The sequence below is a fragment of the Mangifera indica genome, chromosome 1, assembly GCF_011075055.1.
Source record: "Mangifera indica cultivar Alphonso chromosome 1, CATAS_Mindica_2.1, whole genome shotgun sequence".
NCBI classification, from domain to species: Eukaryota; Viridiplantae; Streptophyta; class Magnoliopsida; order Sapindales; family Anacardiaceae; genus Mangifera; species Mangifera indica.
The window spans coordinates 26788081-26810422 of record NC_058137.1 but is presented as its reverse complement, the minus strand read 5'-3'; the positions used below and the strand labels follow the sequence as shown (position 1 = coordinate 26810422).

Here is a 22342-nt window from a genome sequence, read left to right as displayed (position 1 = left end):
CGGGGATTAAAAAAATCTCCGTAATTGGGGACGGGCCGGGGATGGGGATACATGTGTCCCCTCCCCGCCCTTTTATATTAATATATTTATTTAAAATATTAATATATTTTTTTAGTTTTAAATTATTTATATTTTTTAAATTTATTTAGATTTTTGTTGTGCATATTAAAGTAGTTAATATATAATATTTATGATATTTGAAATAGTAGGTTAATTTTAATTTTGTTATTTTGTTATTTAATATATTTATATTATATTTAGAAAGTATAAAAAATAGACTTTTTTTTACGGATACGAGGAGGAGATTTTTCCCCGCGGGTACGGGGAGGGGATTTTTATTTGCTGGGAGGGGACGAAGATTCATTTTCATCCCGGTAGCGGGGAAGGGGATTGATATCCCCTATGGGGATGGGAACAGGGATTGAAATCTCCTACCCGCCCCTCCCCGTTGCCATCCCTAATGCACACGTAAGAGACTAATGTGGATGCATTTTTTGACTTTTGAAATATTGCAAGATTTCTCCCGACACTGAATCTATCAATTCCAAAGGCTTGCCTTCATTCCACAATTTCCAGGCCTAAAATATATCAAAACCCTTCTGTCATTTATGATTCACCAATCCAAAATTAATCATAAGTTGACATAATTCTATTGAAAGTATTCACTTATGTATCCAAATTTGATAGTAGGCCTACCTACGGCTTCTTCTCTTGGAATTTTCTTAAAGGTCTTATTGCAGACAGCCTCAAAATTTTCATCCATTTTAAGCAATCTCCACATTCCATAGACAAGGAATTAGGGTATTCAATATTCATTATTAAATGAATGCATCAACTTAAGCCATTAACTCTCAATATTATAAATTTTTTTCACTAGAAACTTATGTTATAATATGTATTGAAAAATTGTATATTACCAAATTTTTTTTAAAGAAAAGTCAGATTGCGAAATGTGTCATTAACCTTAAAATTTAAGGAAAATTAATTAAAACAACCATATTTAAGGCATTTACGAAATTGGTTGAAATTCTAAAGGTTATACGAAGACAACCAAATAACTCAAGTAATGAATACGCTCGTCCTATCCTGAACATTTCACCACTTGTTGCAGGACATTAAGGGGATCCTTTAACGGATCTGGGCCTTTGTCAGGTAAGCTTTTACCTTCCCTCAAATAAAAGTTGGAGGAGGCTCAAAACATAATTATTCTCAACCCAAACCAATATAGCCCACTTGTCATCTCAATAATTATTCCCAACCCAAACCAATATAGCACAAAAATAAAAGGGTTGTTATAAAGCCAGGTGGCTTTCCACCGAAGCAAGTCAAAAAAGGCAGTGGGAATTCATTTATTAGAGCAAGAAGAAAATGAAGGTGACGCAAGAGAAGCAAATAAAATGGGTTTTAGTCAATATATTAGGTAAAAGGGGAGGCGGTAAACTGCTAACACCACCCTCCCCACCCCCAAATATTTTATACGCAATTCTTTCTTTCTTTCTGCTTCTTCTTGTTTTTTTATTCTTTTTGTCGTGCTTTGGCTTAATAATTTTATTTAGCAAGTCAATTACTTTATTATTTTTATAACATGTTATTAACACAATCAGTTCAGGTATATTATATCTTTATATTATGCTGTTATGCTGTTTAAATATTATAAATACGGATATCCCAGTTGTGATATCCCAGTTGATTTTTAATTTATGTTATATTTCTGCTTAATTTTTCTTTATAATTATACAATATTTGAATCTAGACCTGAAGTCTAGAATATCTTAAATCTGAACCTGAAGTTCTGAATCCTATTTGTAACTTGAAGTTTACAAAATTATAAATCTGGACCTGCAGACCTGAATATCATGAATCTGGATTTGAAATCCTGAATATCATTCGTAACTCGAAGTTTACGAAATTATAAATTTGTGACCTGAAGTCATAAATATTATTTGTAACCTGAAGCTTACAAAACCAAGAATCTAGACCGGAAGTCCTGATATTATTTAAATGTTTATTTTTATTATATTCCATTTATTTGAATATTTATTTATTCGCATATTTATTTATTTAAATATTTATTTATATCCGATTTACAACCTGAAGTTTGTAAAATCGTGAGAAAATCATATATGGGCCCGAAGTCCCGAGTTTTACAATTTACAACTTGAAGTTTGTAAAATCATAAGAATACATATATATGGGTCGGAAGTCCCCAGTTTATCAAAGTCTTTATTTTAATAATGATATCACCTTTGCAATCTGAAGTTTGCATAAAGTGTGAAAAATATAGACTTGAAGTCCAAAACATACTCAGAATACGTATTATAATATTTTGAAAACTAATTATAAAACCAGAAGTTTTGTATATATGGGATAATATATGGACCTGAAGCTTCCAAAATTAATCTCAATATTTCTCCTACAAAATCAGCTATTTTGTAAATATGAAATAATATTTGAACCTGAAGTTTTAAAGATTAATTCATATATATTGTTTATAAAACCAGAAGTTTTGTAAATATGACAATAATTGAACTTGAAGTTCCTAAAATTATATGGATAATATTAAATGGGCTTTTTTTACATAAGTCTCCACCTAGAATTTGTGAGCCTTAAAAAACTAACTAAATAAAATATCTCAAAAGGACAAATACAAGACTATTATCTTTTGGCATCATACCCCTGAAGGATTACAAGCCAAAATATGAATACAATGACTCTATATTTAGTATAACTCTGTAATATTCAGAATCTTTTCTTGAACGTGGAAGATAAAATATTTCTCATATTTTATTTTATGCTCCTGTAGTAGCAATATTGGAAAAGAAATTCTGAATTACTATTTTTTTGTTATATATCGTTCCCTGAAGTGAACGCAACTACCAGAAATAGTTATTATGAGTATGAAATGCCCAAAATTTTTATAATTAAATCCATTATATATATTTATTTTGGAGTCATGCATATTATTTTATTGTCATGTTCTCTTCCTTTCAATATTTTGTATACGTTATAACTAACGTAATTTTTAAATGAAAGGAAATGGACTCCAAAATTAAAGCGTTAACTTCAAAAGCTAATGTGGGAGACATATGTTTGGTGGATAGTGTAACAACGCACACAATTCTTAAGGAAAAGAAATTTTTTTTATCTTTAGCATTAATTGAAGCTAAAGTAACTACCATATCAGAATCAATTGATCTGATAGAAGGCTCCGGAAGAGCCACAATTATGTTAAACAATGAGACCAAATTAAGCATCAATGATGCATTATATTCAAGTAAATCCAGAAGAAATCTACTAAGTTTTAAAGATATAAGAAAAAATGGTTATCATCTTGAAACCATGAGTGAAAATGGTGCAGAATTCATCTGTATAACTAGTAATGCCTCCAGAAGAAAGCTTATACTAGAAAAATTGTCTGCTTTATCATCTGGATTGTATTATACAATCATAAAGGCAATTGAGACCTACGCAGTATCGAACCAGAAGTTCGTTGATCCAAAAATATTTATGCTTTGGCATGATCGTTTAGGCCACCCAGGATCTACAATGATGCGTAGGATTGTTGAAAATTCACATGGATATACATTACAAAATCATAAAATTTTATTATCTAGTGAACAATTCTGCATCGCCTGTACTCAAGGTAAATTAGTAATAAGACCATCTCCCTTTAAAATTGGAGGTGAATCTCCATCATTCCTGTAAAGGATTCAAGGGATATATGTGGACCCATTCATCCACCAAGTGGGCCATTTCGTTATTTTATGCTCTTAATTGATGCATCTACACGATGGTCTCATGTTTTTTATTGCCTACTCGAAATGTTGCATTTGCTAAACTGTTAGCACAAATTATCAAATTAAAAGCACATTTTGCAGATCATTCGATCAAGTCAATACGTCTAGATAATGCTGGTGAATTTACATCCAAAACATTTGATGATTATTACATGTCTATGGGGATTGAGATTGAACATCCAATCCCGCATGTCCATACACAGAATGGATTAGTTGAGTCTCTTATCAAACGACTCCAGGTAATTGCACGTACTTTATTATTAAAAAGTCAATTACTTACTTCTATGTGGGAACATGCTATATTACATGCTGCAGCGTTAATTTGCTTGCGACCTTCTTCTTATCATCAATATTCTCCCCTACAATTGGTTCTTGGTCACCAACCTGATGTATCTCATTTGAGAATTTTTGGTTGTGCTGTATATGTCCCTATTGCGTCCTTTCAACGCACAAAAATGGGAGCCTAATGTCGTTTGAGAATATATGTTGGATATAATTCACTATCCATTATCAGATACCTAGAACTATTAACAGGTGATCTTTTTGCTACACGATTTGCAGATTATCACTTTGATAAGACAACTTTCCTATCTTTAGAGGAAAAGAAAATGCCTCCTGAAGTTAGGCATGAACTTACTTGATATGTACCTACCATGTCTCATTTAGATCCTCGCACATCCCAAAGTGAAACTGAAGTACAAAGGATAATGCGATTACAAATTATTGCCAACCAAATGCCCGATGCATTTGTGGATACGGCAAAAGTGACAAGATCACATGTTTCAGCTGCTAATGCACCAGCAAGAATCAATGTGACTGTTGAATAGTCCATTCGAGCCATGACTGATCTATCTACCTCACACCAGAAGCGTGGTAGACCTATTGGATCGAAGGACATTGTCCCTCGAAAAAGAAAGACAAATAATCAAACAAATATTCCTCCAGAATAGGGTATAGTCCCTAAAGTGGTACAACCCCTGAAGTGGTACAAAATCTTGAAGAACAAGAAAATGAGAATATTGAAATATCTTTAAATTATGTTCATACACAAGAAATGTGGAATCGTGAAACAATTATAGTTGATGATATATTTTCATTTGCAGTAGCTACTGAAATTCTGAATGATGATGATTTTGAACCACGTACTGTGGCTGAATGCAAACAAAGACATGATTGGCCTAAATACGAAGAAGTAATTCAAACAGAATTAGCTTCTCTAACAAAACGTCAAGTGTTTTGACCTGTAGTTCCAACACCTCAAGACGTACAACCCGTTGGATATAAATGGGTATTTGTGAGAAAAAGAAATGAGAAAAATGAAATTGCTAGATATAAAACCAGGCTTGTAGTCCAAGGCTTTGTCCAAAGGCTCGGTATAGACTTTGATGAAACATATGCACCTGTAATGGATATAATCATATTCAGATATTTAATAAGTTTAACAGTCTCTAAAGGACTGGATATGCGTCTAATGGACGTAGCTACTGCTTATTTGTATGGAAATTTAGACACTAAAATTTATATGAAACTCCCTGAAGGATACAAATTGCCTGAAGCAAAAAGGGTCAATTCAAGAGGCTTGTACTCAATTAAATTACAACGATCATTATACAGATTAAAACAATTCAGACGTATGTGGTACAATTGTCTCAGTGAATATTTGAAAAAAGAGGGATATGTGAATGACCCTATATACCCATGTATCTTTATTAAAAGGTCAGAATCGGGATTTGCTATTATAGCAGTTTATGTTGATGACATGAATTTAATTGGAACTCCTGAAGAGCTCTCAAAAACTGCTGAATATCTGAAAAAAGAATTTGAAATGAAGGACTTGGGGAAAACAAAATATTGTATTGGCTTGCAGATCGAGCACAATTCAAATGGAATACTTATCCATCAATCAGCGTATATTGAAAAATTATTAAAACGTTTTAATATGGATAAGACTTATCCTTTGAGCACCCCAATGGTTGTTCGGTCTCTTGATCCAAAAAAGGACCCATTTCGTCTTAAAGATGAAGATGAAAAGATACTTGGTCCTGAAGTACCATATCTTAATGTCATTGGAGCCTTATTATATTTGACCCAATGCACGAGACCGGATATATCCTTCGCAGTTAATTTATTGGCCTGATTTAGCTCTGCACCAACCTGTCGCAATTGGAACGGAATCAAACATATACTCTGTTACCTTTATGGAACTAAAGATTTGAGATTATTATATTCTGTTAAATCCCCTAAAAATCTTAGTTTGGTTGGATATGCAGATGTTGGTTATCTTTCTGACCCCCATAAGGCCCGTTCACAAACGGGATATGTTTTCACTTATAATGATACAGCTATATCATGACGCTCCACCAAGCAGACCTTGGTTACAACTTCTTCAAATCATTCAGAAATTTTAGCTCTCCATGAAGCCAGCTGTGAATGTATATGGTTATGGTCTGTCATCCATCATATTCAGAATGCATGTAGTCTTCCTTCTATAACAAACACTCCTTCCATATTATATGAAGACAATGCAGCATGTATAGCCCAAATTAGAGGTGGGTACATCAAAGGAGACAAAACCAAACATATCTCACCGAAGTTCTTTTACACTCATAAGCTCCAGCAGAGTAAAAAGATTGATGTCAAGCAAATCAGATCCAGTGAGAATCTTGCAGATTTGTTCACTAAAACACTACCGACATCAACATTTGAGAAGTTAGTGTATAACATCGGTATGTGGCGGCTCAACAAGCAACCAAGTTAATCCTACTACAAAGAGGGGGAGCGTTCATCAGGGGGAGCATTCATCAAGCAAAATTTTGAAGTTTATCAAATATTAGACAAAAGGTACACTGTACTCTTTTTCTCTTCACTAGGTTTTGTCCCACTGGGTTTTCCTAGTAAGGTTTTTAATGAGGCAGTTTAAGCACGTCCAACGCCAACTTACAGGATATTTAATAATTATATTCCTTTGCTTTGGTTTTTATCCCACTGAGTTTTTCCTTAGCAAGGTTAATATAATTATTTGTAAGTGGTGAAAATCCAAAGGGGAGTGTTATAAAGCCAGGTGGCTTTCCACCAAAGCAAGTCAAAAAAGGCAGTGGGAATTCATTTATTAGAGCAAGAAGAAAATGGCAAGGTGACGCAGGAGAAGCAAATAAAATGGGTTTTAGTCAATGTATTAGGTAAAAGGGGAGACGACAAACTACTATATAACCCCCCCCCCCCCCCCCCCCTCTCTTTCTCTATTATTTTATACACAATTCTTTCTTTCTTTCTGCTTCTTCTTGTTTCTTTATTCTTTCTGTCGTGCTTTGGCTTAATAATTTTATTTGGCAAGTCAATTACTTTATTATTTTTATAACAAAGATTTTTTTTTAAAAAAAACTACTTTCCATCTCAATCATTATTCCTAACCCAAACCAGTATATCCTACTTTCTATCTCAATCAGGGGTGAATTCGAGTCGAATCAAGCTCGAACACAGGCAAACTCGTTTTCAGCTTGATTACTGTTTACTCGAGCCGAGCCGTGGCTCAAGCTCGCCGAGCTTAACGAAAATACAGCTCGTATTCGAGCTCGCTGGCTCGCGAACTGTTCATGAGCCTTTAATGAGCCTGGCTCGTAATGCTTAACGAGCTGAAATTCGCGAGCCTTTTAACAAGCTAAAATTCGAGCCGAGCTTTCAAACCTTTTAACGAAAGGCGTGTACACAACTGATTTCCCCACCAATCCGCCATTCAAATTCAACTATTCCGGCACACCGTCGAAAAACCTTCTGGTAAACAGCTGCACAAAGATTGTGGTGCTGCCTTGTGGTTGGTCAAGGCATTGGAAACTTCAATCTCAACAAAGACCCTAAAAACTTCAACCTGGTTAGCCCTGCTCAGAGGAACACTGTGGGCGTACCCTCTGATGGGTGGGTCGCCATTCGTTTTCTTGCGGACAACCCAACCAAGGTAGGTTTTAAAGCTAATTACAGTGTAAATTGGTTTATAGTCAAGATAACGACAAAATTACTCTAATTAATAACTTGTCGGCGTAAATCTACAATAACTACTGATGAATAATGAACAGGTGTCTGGTTTATGCATTGCCATTTGGAAGTACACACCAGTTGGGGGTTGAAGATGGCGTGGATTGTGATGGATGGAAAGGAGCCAAAGCAAAAACTGCCACATCCGCCGTCTGATCTTCCGAAATGTTAAACTTGAATTTGCCCTCCGATGATGCGGAGCTTCTATATCTATCAGTTATTCTTAATTTCTATTTTTTTCTTATACTTCAGACAGATTACCTATATATGAACAAAGTTTTGTACTATTATGTTTCAATCGAATCAAACAAAAATTTCCATGTTAGTAATTATTCTTCTTCCTTGTTTTCGTAGGGAATGTAATATTATTACTTGCATCTTGACTGTTCTCCTGGGATCATACAGTGACATAAAGTCAAGCAACAATTTGCTTGATAGCAATTTGGAGGCATAGGTATTTGATTTTGAGCTTTCCAATTTTTAAGAAGATGAAGAATCACTCATTGTGACCATCGTTGCAAGAACATTTGGGAACATTTGGCTGCATGGGCTCAGATAGGCATGGTGAATACAGTACCGTACTCTGTATATTTACCATTTCAGAGACCATTTGACTCTTTATTACTTGAATTGTGGAAGAACATCCTTGTGACTTGGCCAATGAAGCCTAGTTATCACTATTCACAAGTCATAGTTAATAAATTGTTGACATTTGTAGAGTGAATCACATTTCTATCTCTTGATTAAATAAATAATATTTTTTTATTCAATGTCCTGCAAATATATTCAACTTAATATCTCTTGATGCCTCAAATGATGCTTCAATGTCCTTAATCTGTCTGTCCCTGCAAATATATTCAACATTCTCAGTTAAAAAAAGGAAAGTTCCCTCATAATGTTTTTAAGCTCTTATACTTGTTCAAATAGACAAGTTTGGATAGAACAAACCTATCATTAAGGTTTTCTAAAATGTTACGGCCTCCCTTCTTCTCTTTCAGTTCTTTTGCTTGTTTTTCAGTCAAAGACTGCAAAAATCAATGTATTTGTTACAGCAAAGCTTTCACAAGTATTTTTCAAAAAAATATGAAATAAATAGTTCTCTTATCAAGTACCTGTCTTGTTGATTCCATGCTAAGAGGAGAAATATACTGAGTCTTAACCAGCCAAGAAACACCTTTATCAGTCGGCCGTTCTTTTTTCCTTATACCATCTTTCTTCCACATCATCATCATGCAACAACTCTTCATCTTCTGGAGCAAGAGGTATTCTGACACCCTTGGGAAGACTAATTAAACATGCAGAAAATACAACAATCAGGACTGTTGGCCTTGATTAAAAAAATTATGAAATTCTTAAACAAGTTTAAACTGGTAAGAAATAATACTTGTAAACATTAAGGTCAAGCAGGTCAAGAGGTATCCCAAGATCCGGCTCAACATACAGCTAGGGCTTGTAATTTTTCTCCAGAGATGTAATTGTGTATCTCGTAAATCTGCAACGTGGAATAAGAAGATTAACATGGCATTATTACACAATATAATCAGAACATGAATTCTGGATGCATGCAGACAGCTAAACTTTTTCCCTCAATCTTTGCAACTTAAAGAGGACAAAGGCTGTTTCAAATGTTCCGTTAACATAGTCCATTTGATGCATGCTATCATTCAAATACCCCTTGGAAAATTGATCTGTTAGCATAAAAATATTGAAAGTAGTTTTAATTGTCCAATTAAATTCCTCAACACCAAACATGTTCCAGTCAGATATACACTTTGTCAATCAGAGCACAAAATAATGTAACTGCTGTAACTTAAGTAGAAATCGCCCAAAAGTTATAATTACACTCTCATACACACGCATGAACAGGATCAACATGTCAAGATAATTAAGAAATGTTGCATAACGATCTTTGTCCTTCTTCAAAGCCATAAGCTTTGGCTGTGCACTTGGGTCAGGAAGCTCATTACGGAATCTACACAAAAGTTCAGGGGTTAAAACAGCATGTCTTTATGCTTGCCCAACATATCACGTTGCTAATCTAGCTTCCATAATACGAATTATAGTGAATTATATTAAGGACATTGAAACATCATTGAAGCATCACATTTCTATCTCTTGTTATGGCAAAGATTTGATTAGAATTAAGTTGAATTCCCGCAATATACATGTTGGTGTTTGGAAACAATGACGACAAGTTGTCGCCCATCATAATCAAAAACTCCACACAAGCAGCCTACAGAACATAGTACTCTTCACCTTTTAGCACAAGATAAGAACAGGGGACCAAGTTAAATGGACTTGTTAGAGGCACACAGGAAAAATTCGAAGGACTTACATATAATTTCATGTACAAGATAATCTGCATTTCGCAAAAATCAGCTCTCAGTGTTACTTCTAATGCAAACAAAAGTATATACATGTATAGACACATGCTTGTTAATAAAGGAGAACTGATTTCTTAAATGAACTTACGGCTATCACTAGGCGACCAGGTTTTCCAAAAGCAGCTTGTCCAATGTCTGGGTAAGAAAGATATATTACTAGTTTAAATGAGACAAAAGATTAGAACAGTTCAGTATTAAAACAGGTCTCACAAATTAAATTGATCAATCCTATAGTTTCACGGATCATATCACTACACAGTATTGAGATAGGAGGTTAACTAAATTAAGAGAGATAGAGCATGCAAGTAGCCTTTTTTTTTTTTTTTGAAGCAGTATCCAGAATCATAGTTCATCAAATTAGTCAAATTTGGTATCCAACAATGAGTAATCAAACAACGAAAAAAACTGGAAGCAAACACAATCGATTTAACACGCATAAAAGAAAACAAACAAAAGTTATACAACTTCAAAAAAAATTACAGCCTGCATTTAACCTCCACAGACAGTGAAATGAATAGATTTCTCTTCAAACACAAAGACTTTAGAATATAGATTTAAACAAAGTACACTAACTTACAATGGATCTTTAATGATGCATGACACAGCATAGCAATCACAACAAATTTGAACATGTAGCAAACAAGATTGCAATGATATCATAAGACCTTTCAGTAGCAGATTATAATAAATTGGATCTACTTCAGGAATCAAATTATACATGAACATCAAATTGAACGCAAGCAGTAACCCTAATTAAAATTTTATATTAAAACATGTATGTTGAAACATTTGATGTTCATAATCCAACCCCAACAGCGTAGTTTCAACAATAAAATTTTATATTAAAAATTAAAAAATTAAAAACCCCCAATTCAGAAACCCTAATTCCAAAGTTAGGGTTCAATCAATTTAAAGCAAAATTAAAAAATTGAAAGTGAAAAAATGGAAAAACACAAACCTGAAATATATTTGTGTCATCCACGTCGCCGCCGTCGTCAAACTTCTCTCCGTAGAACTCTCGATCATTGGAATCTTCTATTGGCATGTCAGAAGACTTGAACAGAAACGCTTGAGAAACCCCCGTCGACGGAATTGGAGAGCAGCTGTAGGTCGAAACTTCAGATGGCGGAGGGTTGTACTCTGGTTTAGAACTGGAACTGGAGCTTAGAGTTTGGAGGAGGAGAGTTTTTACGCGACAGGAAAAATAAACAAGGTTAAAGGGGATGAACTATCGGCTCGTGAGCCGAGTCGAGCTGCTCGACTCGCGAGCCATAACTAGCCATTGGCTCGCGATCCATAACGAGTCACTGGCTCGCGAGCCATAGCGAGCGGCTCGCTTTCCAGCTCGTATTCAGACTCGAGCTTGGTTCTTCCGAAACTTGAAGCTCGAGCTCGGGTTCAGGCTCGTTAGTACTTGGCTTGTTTCGGGCTCATTCAAGCCGAGCTCTATTTTGAGCTTGAGTTGATTCGGCTCGAATCCAAATAATTATTCCCAACTCAAACCAATATAGCCCAAAAGTAAAAATATTTTATTTTTTCAAAATTTGAAACGTCTTAGAAACCCTTTCTCTCTAGTCATATCATCTAAGATTTTAATCTTAGCTCATTGATAGATTTGTTACTGTTACAAGTTGTAATATTTTATTATTTTTTATTTTTTCACTTATTTAATAAATTAATTGATTTATTTTGGATTTTTAAAAATAAATGATATTATTGATACGTGGATTTTTTTCCCTTAAAAATCAATATTTGATTGATATTGCAAGAATTTATAGGATGAATTATAAATTTTTAATTTGAAAGTTATTTGAGTGTAACTATTATATTAAATGGTTAGTGTTTACATTCTTTTATAAATTCTTCGGTGAAATGTTTTTAAATTTTGTGTTATAGTTTGTAAACGAGAAACTTATATTTGCTTCAAAGATAGACAAATGCCACAGTATTGAAAAACATGATTTTATGGGATATTAATTAAAATCGATAAAAACTTTTCTGCTTAAATATTTTTAAGCAAACTTATAACAGTTTCACTTTTATAGACAAATTTATTTTTAATTTCAAAAATACTTTCTCTTAGTTTATTACATCACTCGTAGCGATTTACGTCACGTTCGGCCGCCTAAAATTTTTTTAATAGATTTGATAATTTTTTATTCGAACTATTACTAATTCATATTCTAAGGATTAAAAACATACTTAAAAATTGATTAATTTTTGTTCAGGTTTCAAATACAACTAGTAACTAAAAAATAACATAAATGAAAAGAATGATAAGTGCGAACTGATGTTGTACCACAATGTGTATGAAGCGTAAAAGATGCATACAAGGTGCGTGCAGGGTGTGTACAGGGTGCGTAAGGTACGTGTAGGGTGCAGAGTGTGTAAAGGGTGCAGAATGCAGAGTGCGTAAAAAATATAAGTATAAATAAACAAATAAATTTATATATATAATATTTAAAAAATATAAATATATAAATATATATATTTATTATATATAAAAATAAAAATAATAATTTTTAAATATATATTATATTATTATATATATTTATTATATTTTTTTAAATATTATATTCTATTATTATATATAAATATAAATATATATATATATATATATATATATATATATATATATTTATATTTATATTTTTTACGCACTCTGCACGCACCCTGCACGCATCTTGCACGCACCCTTTATGCTCTATACACACCGTGATACAACATCAATTCACACTTATCATTCTCCTCATCTATGTTATTTTTTTATTACTATCTGTATTTAAAATCTAAACAAAAATTTATCAATTTTTAAGTATATTTTTAATCCTTAGAATGTGAATTAGTGATAGTTTGAGTAAAAAATTATAAAATTTGTTAAGAAAATTTTAGATGGCAGAGCGTGACGGAAATCGATAGGAGTAATGTAATAAACTGAGAGAAGGTATTTTTGGAATTAAAAGTAAATTTGCCTATAAAAGTGAAAATGCTATACGTTTATCTAAAAAAGTTTACGAGAAATTTTTTTTACCAATTTTAATTATCATCCCTGATTTTATAAACTCCAAGAACAAAGTATAGAAGAAACATATAATCTAGCTCCCAAGTAGCATAACATCATGTCTCAGAAACACTCCAGCAAATGGCAAACAGAAAGCACCAGAAAATTAACTAAAGCTCCACGGATATCCAAAACCGCCTGCATGAGCCGAAAATTGTCAAAAGAAAAAAAAAATTAAAAAATAGAAACATAATATTATTTTAACCAAAGTAGCAAATATGTAGACATTATCAAAATTCTAGTTTATAACTAAAAATTTAACGGTACGTACTAAAATTAAAATATTTGGAATCAGCACATATATGTCAAAGCATATTAACATTCAAGTTCCCAGACTTTTATTCTGCAATCAGTTTTACAACTTGCTGATGCTCATTAACCTATCACAAACGTTTCACTATGTGATTGAATTTACAAGGTATTTTTTATGAGGAAGCCTAATTGAAAATTAGATGGAGACAAGTCTCAACTTTACCTGATATTTTCTTCTTCCCCTCACTCAGCCCTGAAAAACAGTTTGAAAACAACCAAGCAAATGAATTATTAGCACTACCCCAAAGACAATACATCAACCAAGCACATATTCCATGCATAAAACATATATTATCAATTTAAATAATGTTAGAATTTATTTATATAGACATATATATTAAAAATTACATTGAAATGTAAATTAATGCTTCTTACTTGTCCCACAAGAGTAAGACTTTGGTCTGTGTGATAAAAACTTCTGCATTTCTTTCCACTGACAATCTCCAGCAGTAGAACCCCGAAGCTATATACATAAGATTTTGTTGAGAATTGACCATCAATCATGTACTCTGGCGCCACGTATCCACTGTAGGAAGTTGTTAAAACAGAAATTTTATTAAGGTAATTAAATTATAAAGAAGAAAAACATGACCAAGACTTACAAGGTTCCAACCACTTTCTCCGTTCTTCCGTTAATCCCATCTCCACCAAAGCTTCTTGCCAAGCCAATCTGAAATTTTTGGTTTCATCTCCTGATAAAGTAAAACATTACTTGCTTTTATATCTCTGTGTATAACCTTTACTCTAAAATCTTGATGAAGATAGAAAAGACCTTTAGCGATCCCATAAATAATGTGAAAGCGATTTGACCAGTCCAACAGCTTGCGATTTGTTTCATCTGGAAAGTTTAATATTCAAGTTAGTTTAATTTCTCAAGGATTAAAGAAATGGCCTATATTTAAATAGAGAACTACGCCAAGTGAATTCATTAGTTGGGAATGCAAACCAAAAATGAAGTAGTCTAGACTCTTGTTGGGCATAAATTCATGAACCAGCAATTTCTCATCTTCTTGAATGCAACCACCAAGAAGCTTTACAAGATTTCGGTGCTGTAGCTTGGCAACCAGTATAACTTCGTTTTTTAACTCATTTAATCCCTGCTGTGAAATGTTTGATAGCCTCTTCACTGCAATTTCTTGTCCATCAGCTAATGTACCCTGGAAAAATATTTGTTAAATGATTTGTTTATTTTAGGCAAATGCTTGTTTATATGATAATACTCACATTTAAGAATTTTTATGTTATACAAAAATATTATTTTTCAAATCTTCTGTGGAAAAAATGTTAACATGTGTATATATAGACACACAAGCGCATATACATTTGTACATTTGTATATATAGCTGATAATACTCACATTTAGACATTTTTATCTTAGGCCAAAGGACTATTTCCCACTCAAGGTATGCTGCATTCTCAAGTTTCCCTCCTTTAACTTTGATAATACCAAATATCCACCCATGAGCAGTCAAATTTATTGAAATTCTAACCCCTTGAAATTTTATCTCTTTTTACCCTCTTAAACTTTAAAAACTAAAAGTTTTCTCTAGCCTCAGTTTTAAAAAATGACAGTTTCACCCTAAGATTTCGTTTTGAAATCTCCGATGTCATCTTCGGCTCCATTGCTAACGGCCTTTCCCTACGGCGGTCTCTTTTCTCTTATTTGGACGTCGAGGAAGTGGTCGAAGATGAAGAACTTAGAACTTCGTTGAAGAAGAGGAAGTTCTTCATTTTTCTAGGCAAAGACGAAGATATCATTTTCTTTTAAGAAGACAATCGTGTTCCCAAAAGAAGATCTTTGGAAAGACGATCATTACAAAAAATTATTAATTTTTGTAAATAAAAAGAGTAAAATGAAATATAATTTTATTTATTTTAAATTAATAATAAAATAATGATTTTATCTATATAACTAATCGAAAAATATTAAAATAAAATTGTTTAAGAAATGCATATAAAACTGAATTATTCAAAAAAATGAATTTTATTTGCTTATTTATTTAAAGGGGATTTGTTTATTTTTCTGTTTTGATTTGTTCTCCTTGTTTTTGAAATCAAAGCAAAACTGATTTGCTTGCTTTCTCCCCCTCCCTCTCTACATATATATATATATATGTCCACTCCGGATTTATTTTCTTCTTATGTTTAAAATGTCATGAAGTCAACCTTTTACCGAAAATATTTTCAGTATAATGTTGACCGTAAAATAGGATAGATTGAATCTGGAGTGGCCCAACGTATTGTGCTTACACCTTAGTGGGCCTAGCAGGCTAAGCCTTGGGTGGTCAGGGGCAGAATCAAATCTCCCAAAGGAAACATTTAGTTATAGAGATGTTTTATTACTAAAATTAAAAGATTATTTTAAAAATAAATTATTTTAAAAATTATTAATTATAAATTATTATTATATTTGATAAGATTTGATAAAAATAGATAAATATAATAATTATTGTGTTTGGTTAAAAATAATAAAAGAATACTAATATATTATTTTACTTAAATATCTTTAAATATAATTATTTTAAAATATTTTTTTATATTATTTATTATATTAATTGAAAATAATGTTATTTTTACCCTAAAAAAATTAAATATTACATTTTTATTTTGAGCAATGCTATGGATATACTCATTTAAATATTATATTATGTGATTAAATATTATTTTATCTTTATTTTAAAATAAATATATCACGTAATGATATATTATTAGTATACCTAATAGTATAATTAAAATTATGTATATATAATTTTATTTTCTGATATTTTGCAGATTACTTGCAATTTAGTTTTTATATGAAAAATTACTCATCCTGTGGTTGTATAAAAAAGACGGGTTATTAAATATTTCAAAATTTAAAAGGTAACTACAACGAAGAGGCTTACATCAATCAACCCATTTAAAAATAGGGCAATTTGATTTCATTTCCGATAAGGGATACAAATCCCATCTTAATATGGGATAGTTTTGACGTTTAGGTCTGGTCCATGGAATGGTCTCAGGTTTAGTGGTATGCCAAATTTAAAACCAAACCCAATTTACACATTTCGACTTTGTTTTCAACGACAGGGAAATACACTACAAGTATGAACTGGTTAACAGCTCAGTTGTGACGAGAATGGAGCTGACTTCTGGTGGAGCTCTGCAGCCTTACATATAGGTCGATCGAACTAAGGAATGGAACCTGTATATAGATGCATCTCAAGCCTGAGTTAGCCAACATTTCAAGCCTGAGTAAGTCCACTCCTCATTCAACCTTTACCAATTCCAGGAGAAGCTTGGACTGGAATATCTACGGACTTTATCATTGGTCTACCCCCATCACAAGGGAAGTCAGCTATTTTTGTGGCGGTAAGCAGACCTACCAAATATACTCATTTTGTTGCCACTGTGCAGCCCTTTACTGCCAGTTAAGTTGCTAAGGAATTTTTATATCACATCTACAAGTTACATGGGCTAACACATTCAGTTGTAGCCAAAACAAACAAAAGTTAGATAAAACAAGAGCTTATAGAATAAAGAGTCTAGATCTAGCGAGATCAGGCGGAGAATAAAAACGAAATCGAGAAATCCTATCGAAGAGAGAATGAGGGAAGAAACCTGATGTATCAAATGGAAGCCTAAAACTCATCTTCTTTGCCATTTATCTAATGAAAATAACATAGCTTCGGATTCCATTTAAATCATCAGTGTAGTCGTTTGGTGGTGATCGGAAGCTGCGATCTTACAGAGTGGAGACAGTCAATGGCAGCAGGCAGGAGCTTATTATTATATATAAGCTCTGATTTCAATCAATACTAATCGATAGTGTATTTTATTGTATTTTAAAAATTTAATTTTTTTATATTATATATTAAATATTATATTAAATTATATAATTTTTAAAAAATAATAATAATAAATGTAATTAATATTTTATTATTTTTTATAAAAATATTATAAATATTTTTAAAATTTTAAGATTTTTAATATACATTTTATTATATCTTTTGCTTTTTAAAATATCTTAACTTATATTAATAATATATATCATATTGTATAATATATTTATTATATTATATTAATTTTGATCATAATATATATAATTTTTTATTTATATTACATTGTATTGTATAATATATAAATCATATATTATAGAATAACTTACCTGAGTTTTGTTGTTTAAATTGAACTAATTATAATTTAAAGGGCCATAGCATGTATCCAAATTTGATCGTAGGCCTACGGCTTCTTCTCTTGGAATTTTCTTAACGGTCTTATTGCAGACAGCCTCAAAATTTTCATCCATTTAAGCAATATCCACGTTCTATAGACAAGGAATTAGGGTATTCAATATTCATTGTTAAATGAAAGCATCAACTTAAGCCATTAACTCTCAATATTATGAATTGAATGATATGGGAGGTACATTTTTTTCACTAGAAACTTATGTTATAATATGTATTGAAAAATTGTATATTACCAAATTTTTTTTAAAGAAAAGTCATATTGCGAAATGTGTCATTAACCTTAAAATTTAAGGAAAATTAATTAAAACAACCATATTTAAGGCATATACGAAATTAGTTGATATTCTAAAGGTTATACGAAGACAACCAAATAATTGAAGCAATGAATACATTCGTCCTATCCTGAGCATTTCACCACTTGTTCCAGTACATTAAGGGGGTCCTTTAACGGATCTGGACCTTTGTCAGGTAAGCTTTTACCTCCCCTCAAATAGAAAGTATCAAAGAAGTAGGAGGAGGCTCAAAACATAATTGTTCTCAACCCAAACCAATATAGCCCAGTTGACATCTCAATAATTATCCCCAACCCAAACCATTCAAGCCCACTTGTCATCTCAATAATTATTCCCAACCCAAACCAATATAGCACAAAAATAAAAAGATTTTTTTTAAACAAAAAAACCACTTTCCATCTTAATCATTATTCCCACCCAAACCAATATATCCTACTTTCTATCTCAATAATTATTCCCAACTCAAACCAATATAGCCCAAAAGTAAAAAGATTTTATTTTTTCAAAATTTGAAACGTCTTAGAAACCCTCTCTCTCTCTCTCTAGTCATATCATCTAAGATTTTATTCTCAGCACGTTGATAGATTTGTTACTGTTACAAGTGGTAATATTTTATTATTTTTTATTTTATTCACTTATTTAATAAATTAATTGATTTATTTTAAATTTTAAAAATTAATGATATTAATGACATGGAAATTTTTTCCCTTAATAAATGATATATGTAAAAATGTTAAGAAGATTATAATTCACGATTGTTTACTATTACAATATTTGATTAATATTGTAAGTATTTATGGGATGAATTATAAAATTTTAATTTGAAAGTTATTTGAGCGTAACTATTACATTAGATGGTTAGTGTCTATATTCCTTTATAAAATTTTTTGATGAAATATTTTTGAATTTTGTGTTAAATATTCTATAGTTTACAAATGAGAAATTTATATTTGCTTCAATACAATAAAAACTTATATATAAACTACTATTAATTATAAATGACCTTATGTAAATGCCACTAAATATTATGTAGATTGTTGAGATCAATTCTATAAGGTGGAAATGAAACTCAATTTTGTTAAGCAATTCAAATATAATAAAAATTTATTAATTTTAAATGTACTAGTAAGAATAAAGCAAAATTGTTTTCAAAACAAGGATACTATTAGATTTTTTTTCTCTCAAAGTTCATAAAAATATTATTAAACCCAAAAAGTTTGGTCAATTTTTAAAAATCCTCTTAAAAGTAAGTAAAATGGGAGTTTAATGAAGATTAATATATTACTGATATTTCTACTAATCAGACAATTTTTATAATTGTGATTAAATTATAAATTTGTGTAAATATTTTTTGTATATTTATTTGGCAATTTTTGTATTACAATTGTGTGGCTTTTTCTTTCCCTTTTTAAAAGTTTTTTTTTTTTTTAAACAATTACTAATTATTGTATTTTCTTAATATTATTTTTTTTACTCTAGGTTTAGTAGTTATTTTTGAAGGGACTTGTTAATTGACATATAACTGGAGGATTTTATCAGTAAACTGTTATCGGTAAAGAATTTTCACTTGCATATCCTACAAGGTTTAGGCTCTTGTTAGGAAGATAAAATCCTCTTTCTTATCCCGGTTACAATCTCCAACAATAAAATGCCAAAACTAAAGACATGAGATTTTATCGAGAATGACCCATCGCGAGCAGATTCTGGTGTCATATAACCATTGTATAGATGATTAAAAGAGAGATATCAGTTATTGGGTGAAACTGAACAATAAAGATGAAATGACCAAACATACTAAGTGTCAACCACTCTTTTTGTGTTTCCTTTGGTCTAGTCTCCACCAAAAGTTATTGCAGAGCCAAAATCTGAAATTTTTGGATTTATCCCATGATTTAGTAGTATATTACCTGCTTTTAAATCTTTGAAATAATCAAAATATTAACTACAAAAAATGAGGATATGAAGCTTAGTTTTATTAGAAAATTACGAATATTATTAGAGAAGACGATGAACATCCTCCAAAGATAGACAAATGCTACAGTGTTGAAAGACATGATTTTATAAACCCCAAGAACAAAGTATAGAAGAAACATATAATTTAGCTCCCAATTAGCATAACATCATGTCCCAGAAACACTCCAGCAAATGGCACACACAAAGCACCAGGAAAATTAACTAAAGCTCCACGGATATCGAAAACCCCCTGCATAAGCCGAACATTGTCAAAAGAAAAAAAATTAAAAAATAGAAACATAATATCATTTTAACCAAAGTAGCAAATATGTAGACATTATCAAAATTCTTGTTTATAACTAAAAATTTAACTGTACGTACTCAAATTAAAATATTTTGAATCAGTACATATATGTCAAAGCATATTAACATACAAGTTCCCAGACTTTTATTTTGCAATCAGTTTTACACCTTGCTGATGCTTATTAAACTATCACAAACCTATCACTATGTGATTGAATTTACAAAGGCATCTTTTATGAGGAAGCCTAATTGAAAATTAGATAGAGACAAGTCTCAGCTATGCTCTGTTGGAAAAGGGTTGGATAGAATAAATTTTCTCACATGAAGGACCATACATTTCTAAAAGCAAACAGAGTAACTTTACCTGATATTTTCTTCTTTCCCTCACCAGGCCCTGAAAAACAGTTTGAATGCAGCCAAGTAAACGAAGCAGTAATACAACACCAAATACAATACATTTAATGAACACAAAATTGGTTAAGCCCGTACCTAGTTCTGATGCAGACATTCGAATAAACAAATCCTGTGCAGCACCTGTAATTTGTCTCATATCAATCAAATCACCGAACCACATGGTGCAGCCGCTGCCTCTTCCATTGACATACAAATTTGCGTATGCCATACAAGAAGAGTTCTGTAAGCACTTCTCTCTGCATTCCTTTAGATTCATATTTGCATTAACCAAAGAATGGTTAGCATCCGGCAATTTCATCCCCTCAAATTTGATAAAACCATCTATTGCTGACAAGTTTAGTGGCTTATTCCGCACACACTCCTGTGACCAGTCCACATTTCCTGGTGATTTAGGTGTGAACCCTTTCAAACATTGGCAAAATGGTGATTCACTGAGAATACAAACGCCATATGAACCACAAAGCCCATAAGTGTCACATCTATCTCTCGGCACAGTAGCATACAACTCCCAGCTTTGAGTTGATTGACTCCAGGTAAATCTATTACGTTTTTGCTCAGTTTGGTTCATTACAATCCTGGAGATCACTAAATTATTTGTAGCTTCGTATGTGTAGTATATCTCATTTTCATTGGATACGAAGCTAAAATTGAAAAGTTGATTAGACTTTAACTCTGGGGCACCACTGAATCTCTGGCTATTCCAGGGGCCACTCTTGTAAAATTTGGTAGATCCCTTCCAAATAACCAGCTCAGGATTTTGCTGTGGTTCTACCTCCCATGTGAAGTTTCCAGGAGACGGGTCATTAGGGCTCTTCCAAGACGTCAAACGCCTCTCAAAACCATTTCTTAAGTCCCATCCAAGCTTCATTCCTGGAAGCAAAGTATCAGATGGATAGTGAAAACTTTGCCACAGATAATCAGTCCTGGAGTTCCCATCCTATTCATTTCTCAGGACAAGACTCCCTGTATTCAAGAGCTGAAGTATAACCACGGAACTTGATATTTGTTTGGTAAAATTTGCAAACCAAACTACATTAGCGTTCTGGCTCATTAAAACAGGGTTGCATGAGCCATTTATCATCAACAAACCTGTCGAATCATTGGTGGGATTGAGTCTATTCGCAACCCAAATAACAGTTTTAACTGGGATATTCTTGTACCAAATTCCCAAATAACGATTGACGTTATTACCAGGACTGAAGAACCCAAGCTCAAAGGTTCCATCCTTTGAAATCAAGCTGGTGCCACAGGTATCACAGAGAGACTGTGATGAACTAAGAGAATCTGGTGCAAAGGAGAATTCCGAGAAGAAAAATAGTAACTTAAAACTGATGAACATGAAACAAAGAATACCCATTTTTGCCTGCAGCTTCAGTTAGAAAGAATCTCTCGAAAGAATACGCATATAGATACGCAATGTATCTGACTCTCTGCAGTCTACACCTATGCTGCTGTAATTTGTAAAGAAAAGTTATGTTATGCTTCTGTAATTTGTAAAGCGATGATACATGTGCATATATATATATATAAGCATATAGAAAAAATGTCACTGTGATACCCGATGTTC

The 22342-nt window shown here is 32.2% G+C and overlaps 1 protein-coding gene, 1 long non-coding RNA gene and 1 pseudogene across 2 annotated transcripts; all 3 read right to left on the bottom strand.

Annotated features, from left to right (window-relative positions):
* Positions 1-457: 457 nt before the first annotated feature.
* Positions 458-17871, bottom strand: LOC123192133 (annotated as a pseudogene).
* Positions 8627-9038, bottom strand: LOC123223514. The gene is made up of 3 exons (XR_006503798.1): positions 8939-9038; positions 8775-8851; positions 8627-8671 (listed from the first exon to the last, which is right to left on the bottom strand). It is a non-coding gene; the product is annotated as an uncharacterized LOC123223514 (long non-coding RNA).
* Positions 17872-20123: 2252 nt separating the features above from the next.
* LOC123223486 (receptor-like serine/threonine-protein kinase SD1-8) lies at positions 20124-22130 on the bottom strand. Its single transcript, XM_044646649.1, has 3 exons — positions 20851-22130; positions 20726-20755; positions 20124-20308 (listed from the first exon to the last, which is right to left on the bottom strand). Exons 1-3 carry the CDS (start codon positions 21641-21643, stop codon positions 20277-20279), a joined length of 855 nt encoding a protein of 284 aa, XP_044502584.1. The 5' UTR covers positions 21644-22130; the 3' UTR covers positions 20124-20276.
* Between the last annotated feature and the right edge of the window lie 212 nt (positions 22131-22342).

Excerpts from the sequence above, each read along its gene's own strand:
- LOC123223486 (XM_044646649.1), bottom strand. The coding sequence starts at position 21,643 with ATGAAGCTTGGATGGGACTTAAGAAATGGTTTTGAGAGGCGTTTGACG. Across the intron at positions 20,756-20,850 it reads AATGTCTGCATCAGAACTAG|GGCCTGGTGAGGGAAAGAAG; the intron begins GTACGGGCTTAA and ends ACTGTTTTTCAG. Across the intron at positions 20,309-20,725 it reads GGGAAAGAAGAAAATATCAG|GGGGTTTTCGATATCCGTGG; the intron begins GTAAAGTTACTC and ends CGGCTTATGCAG.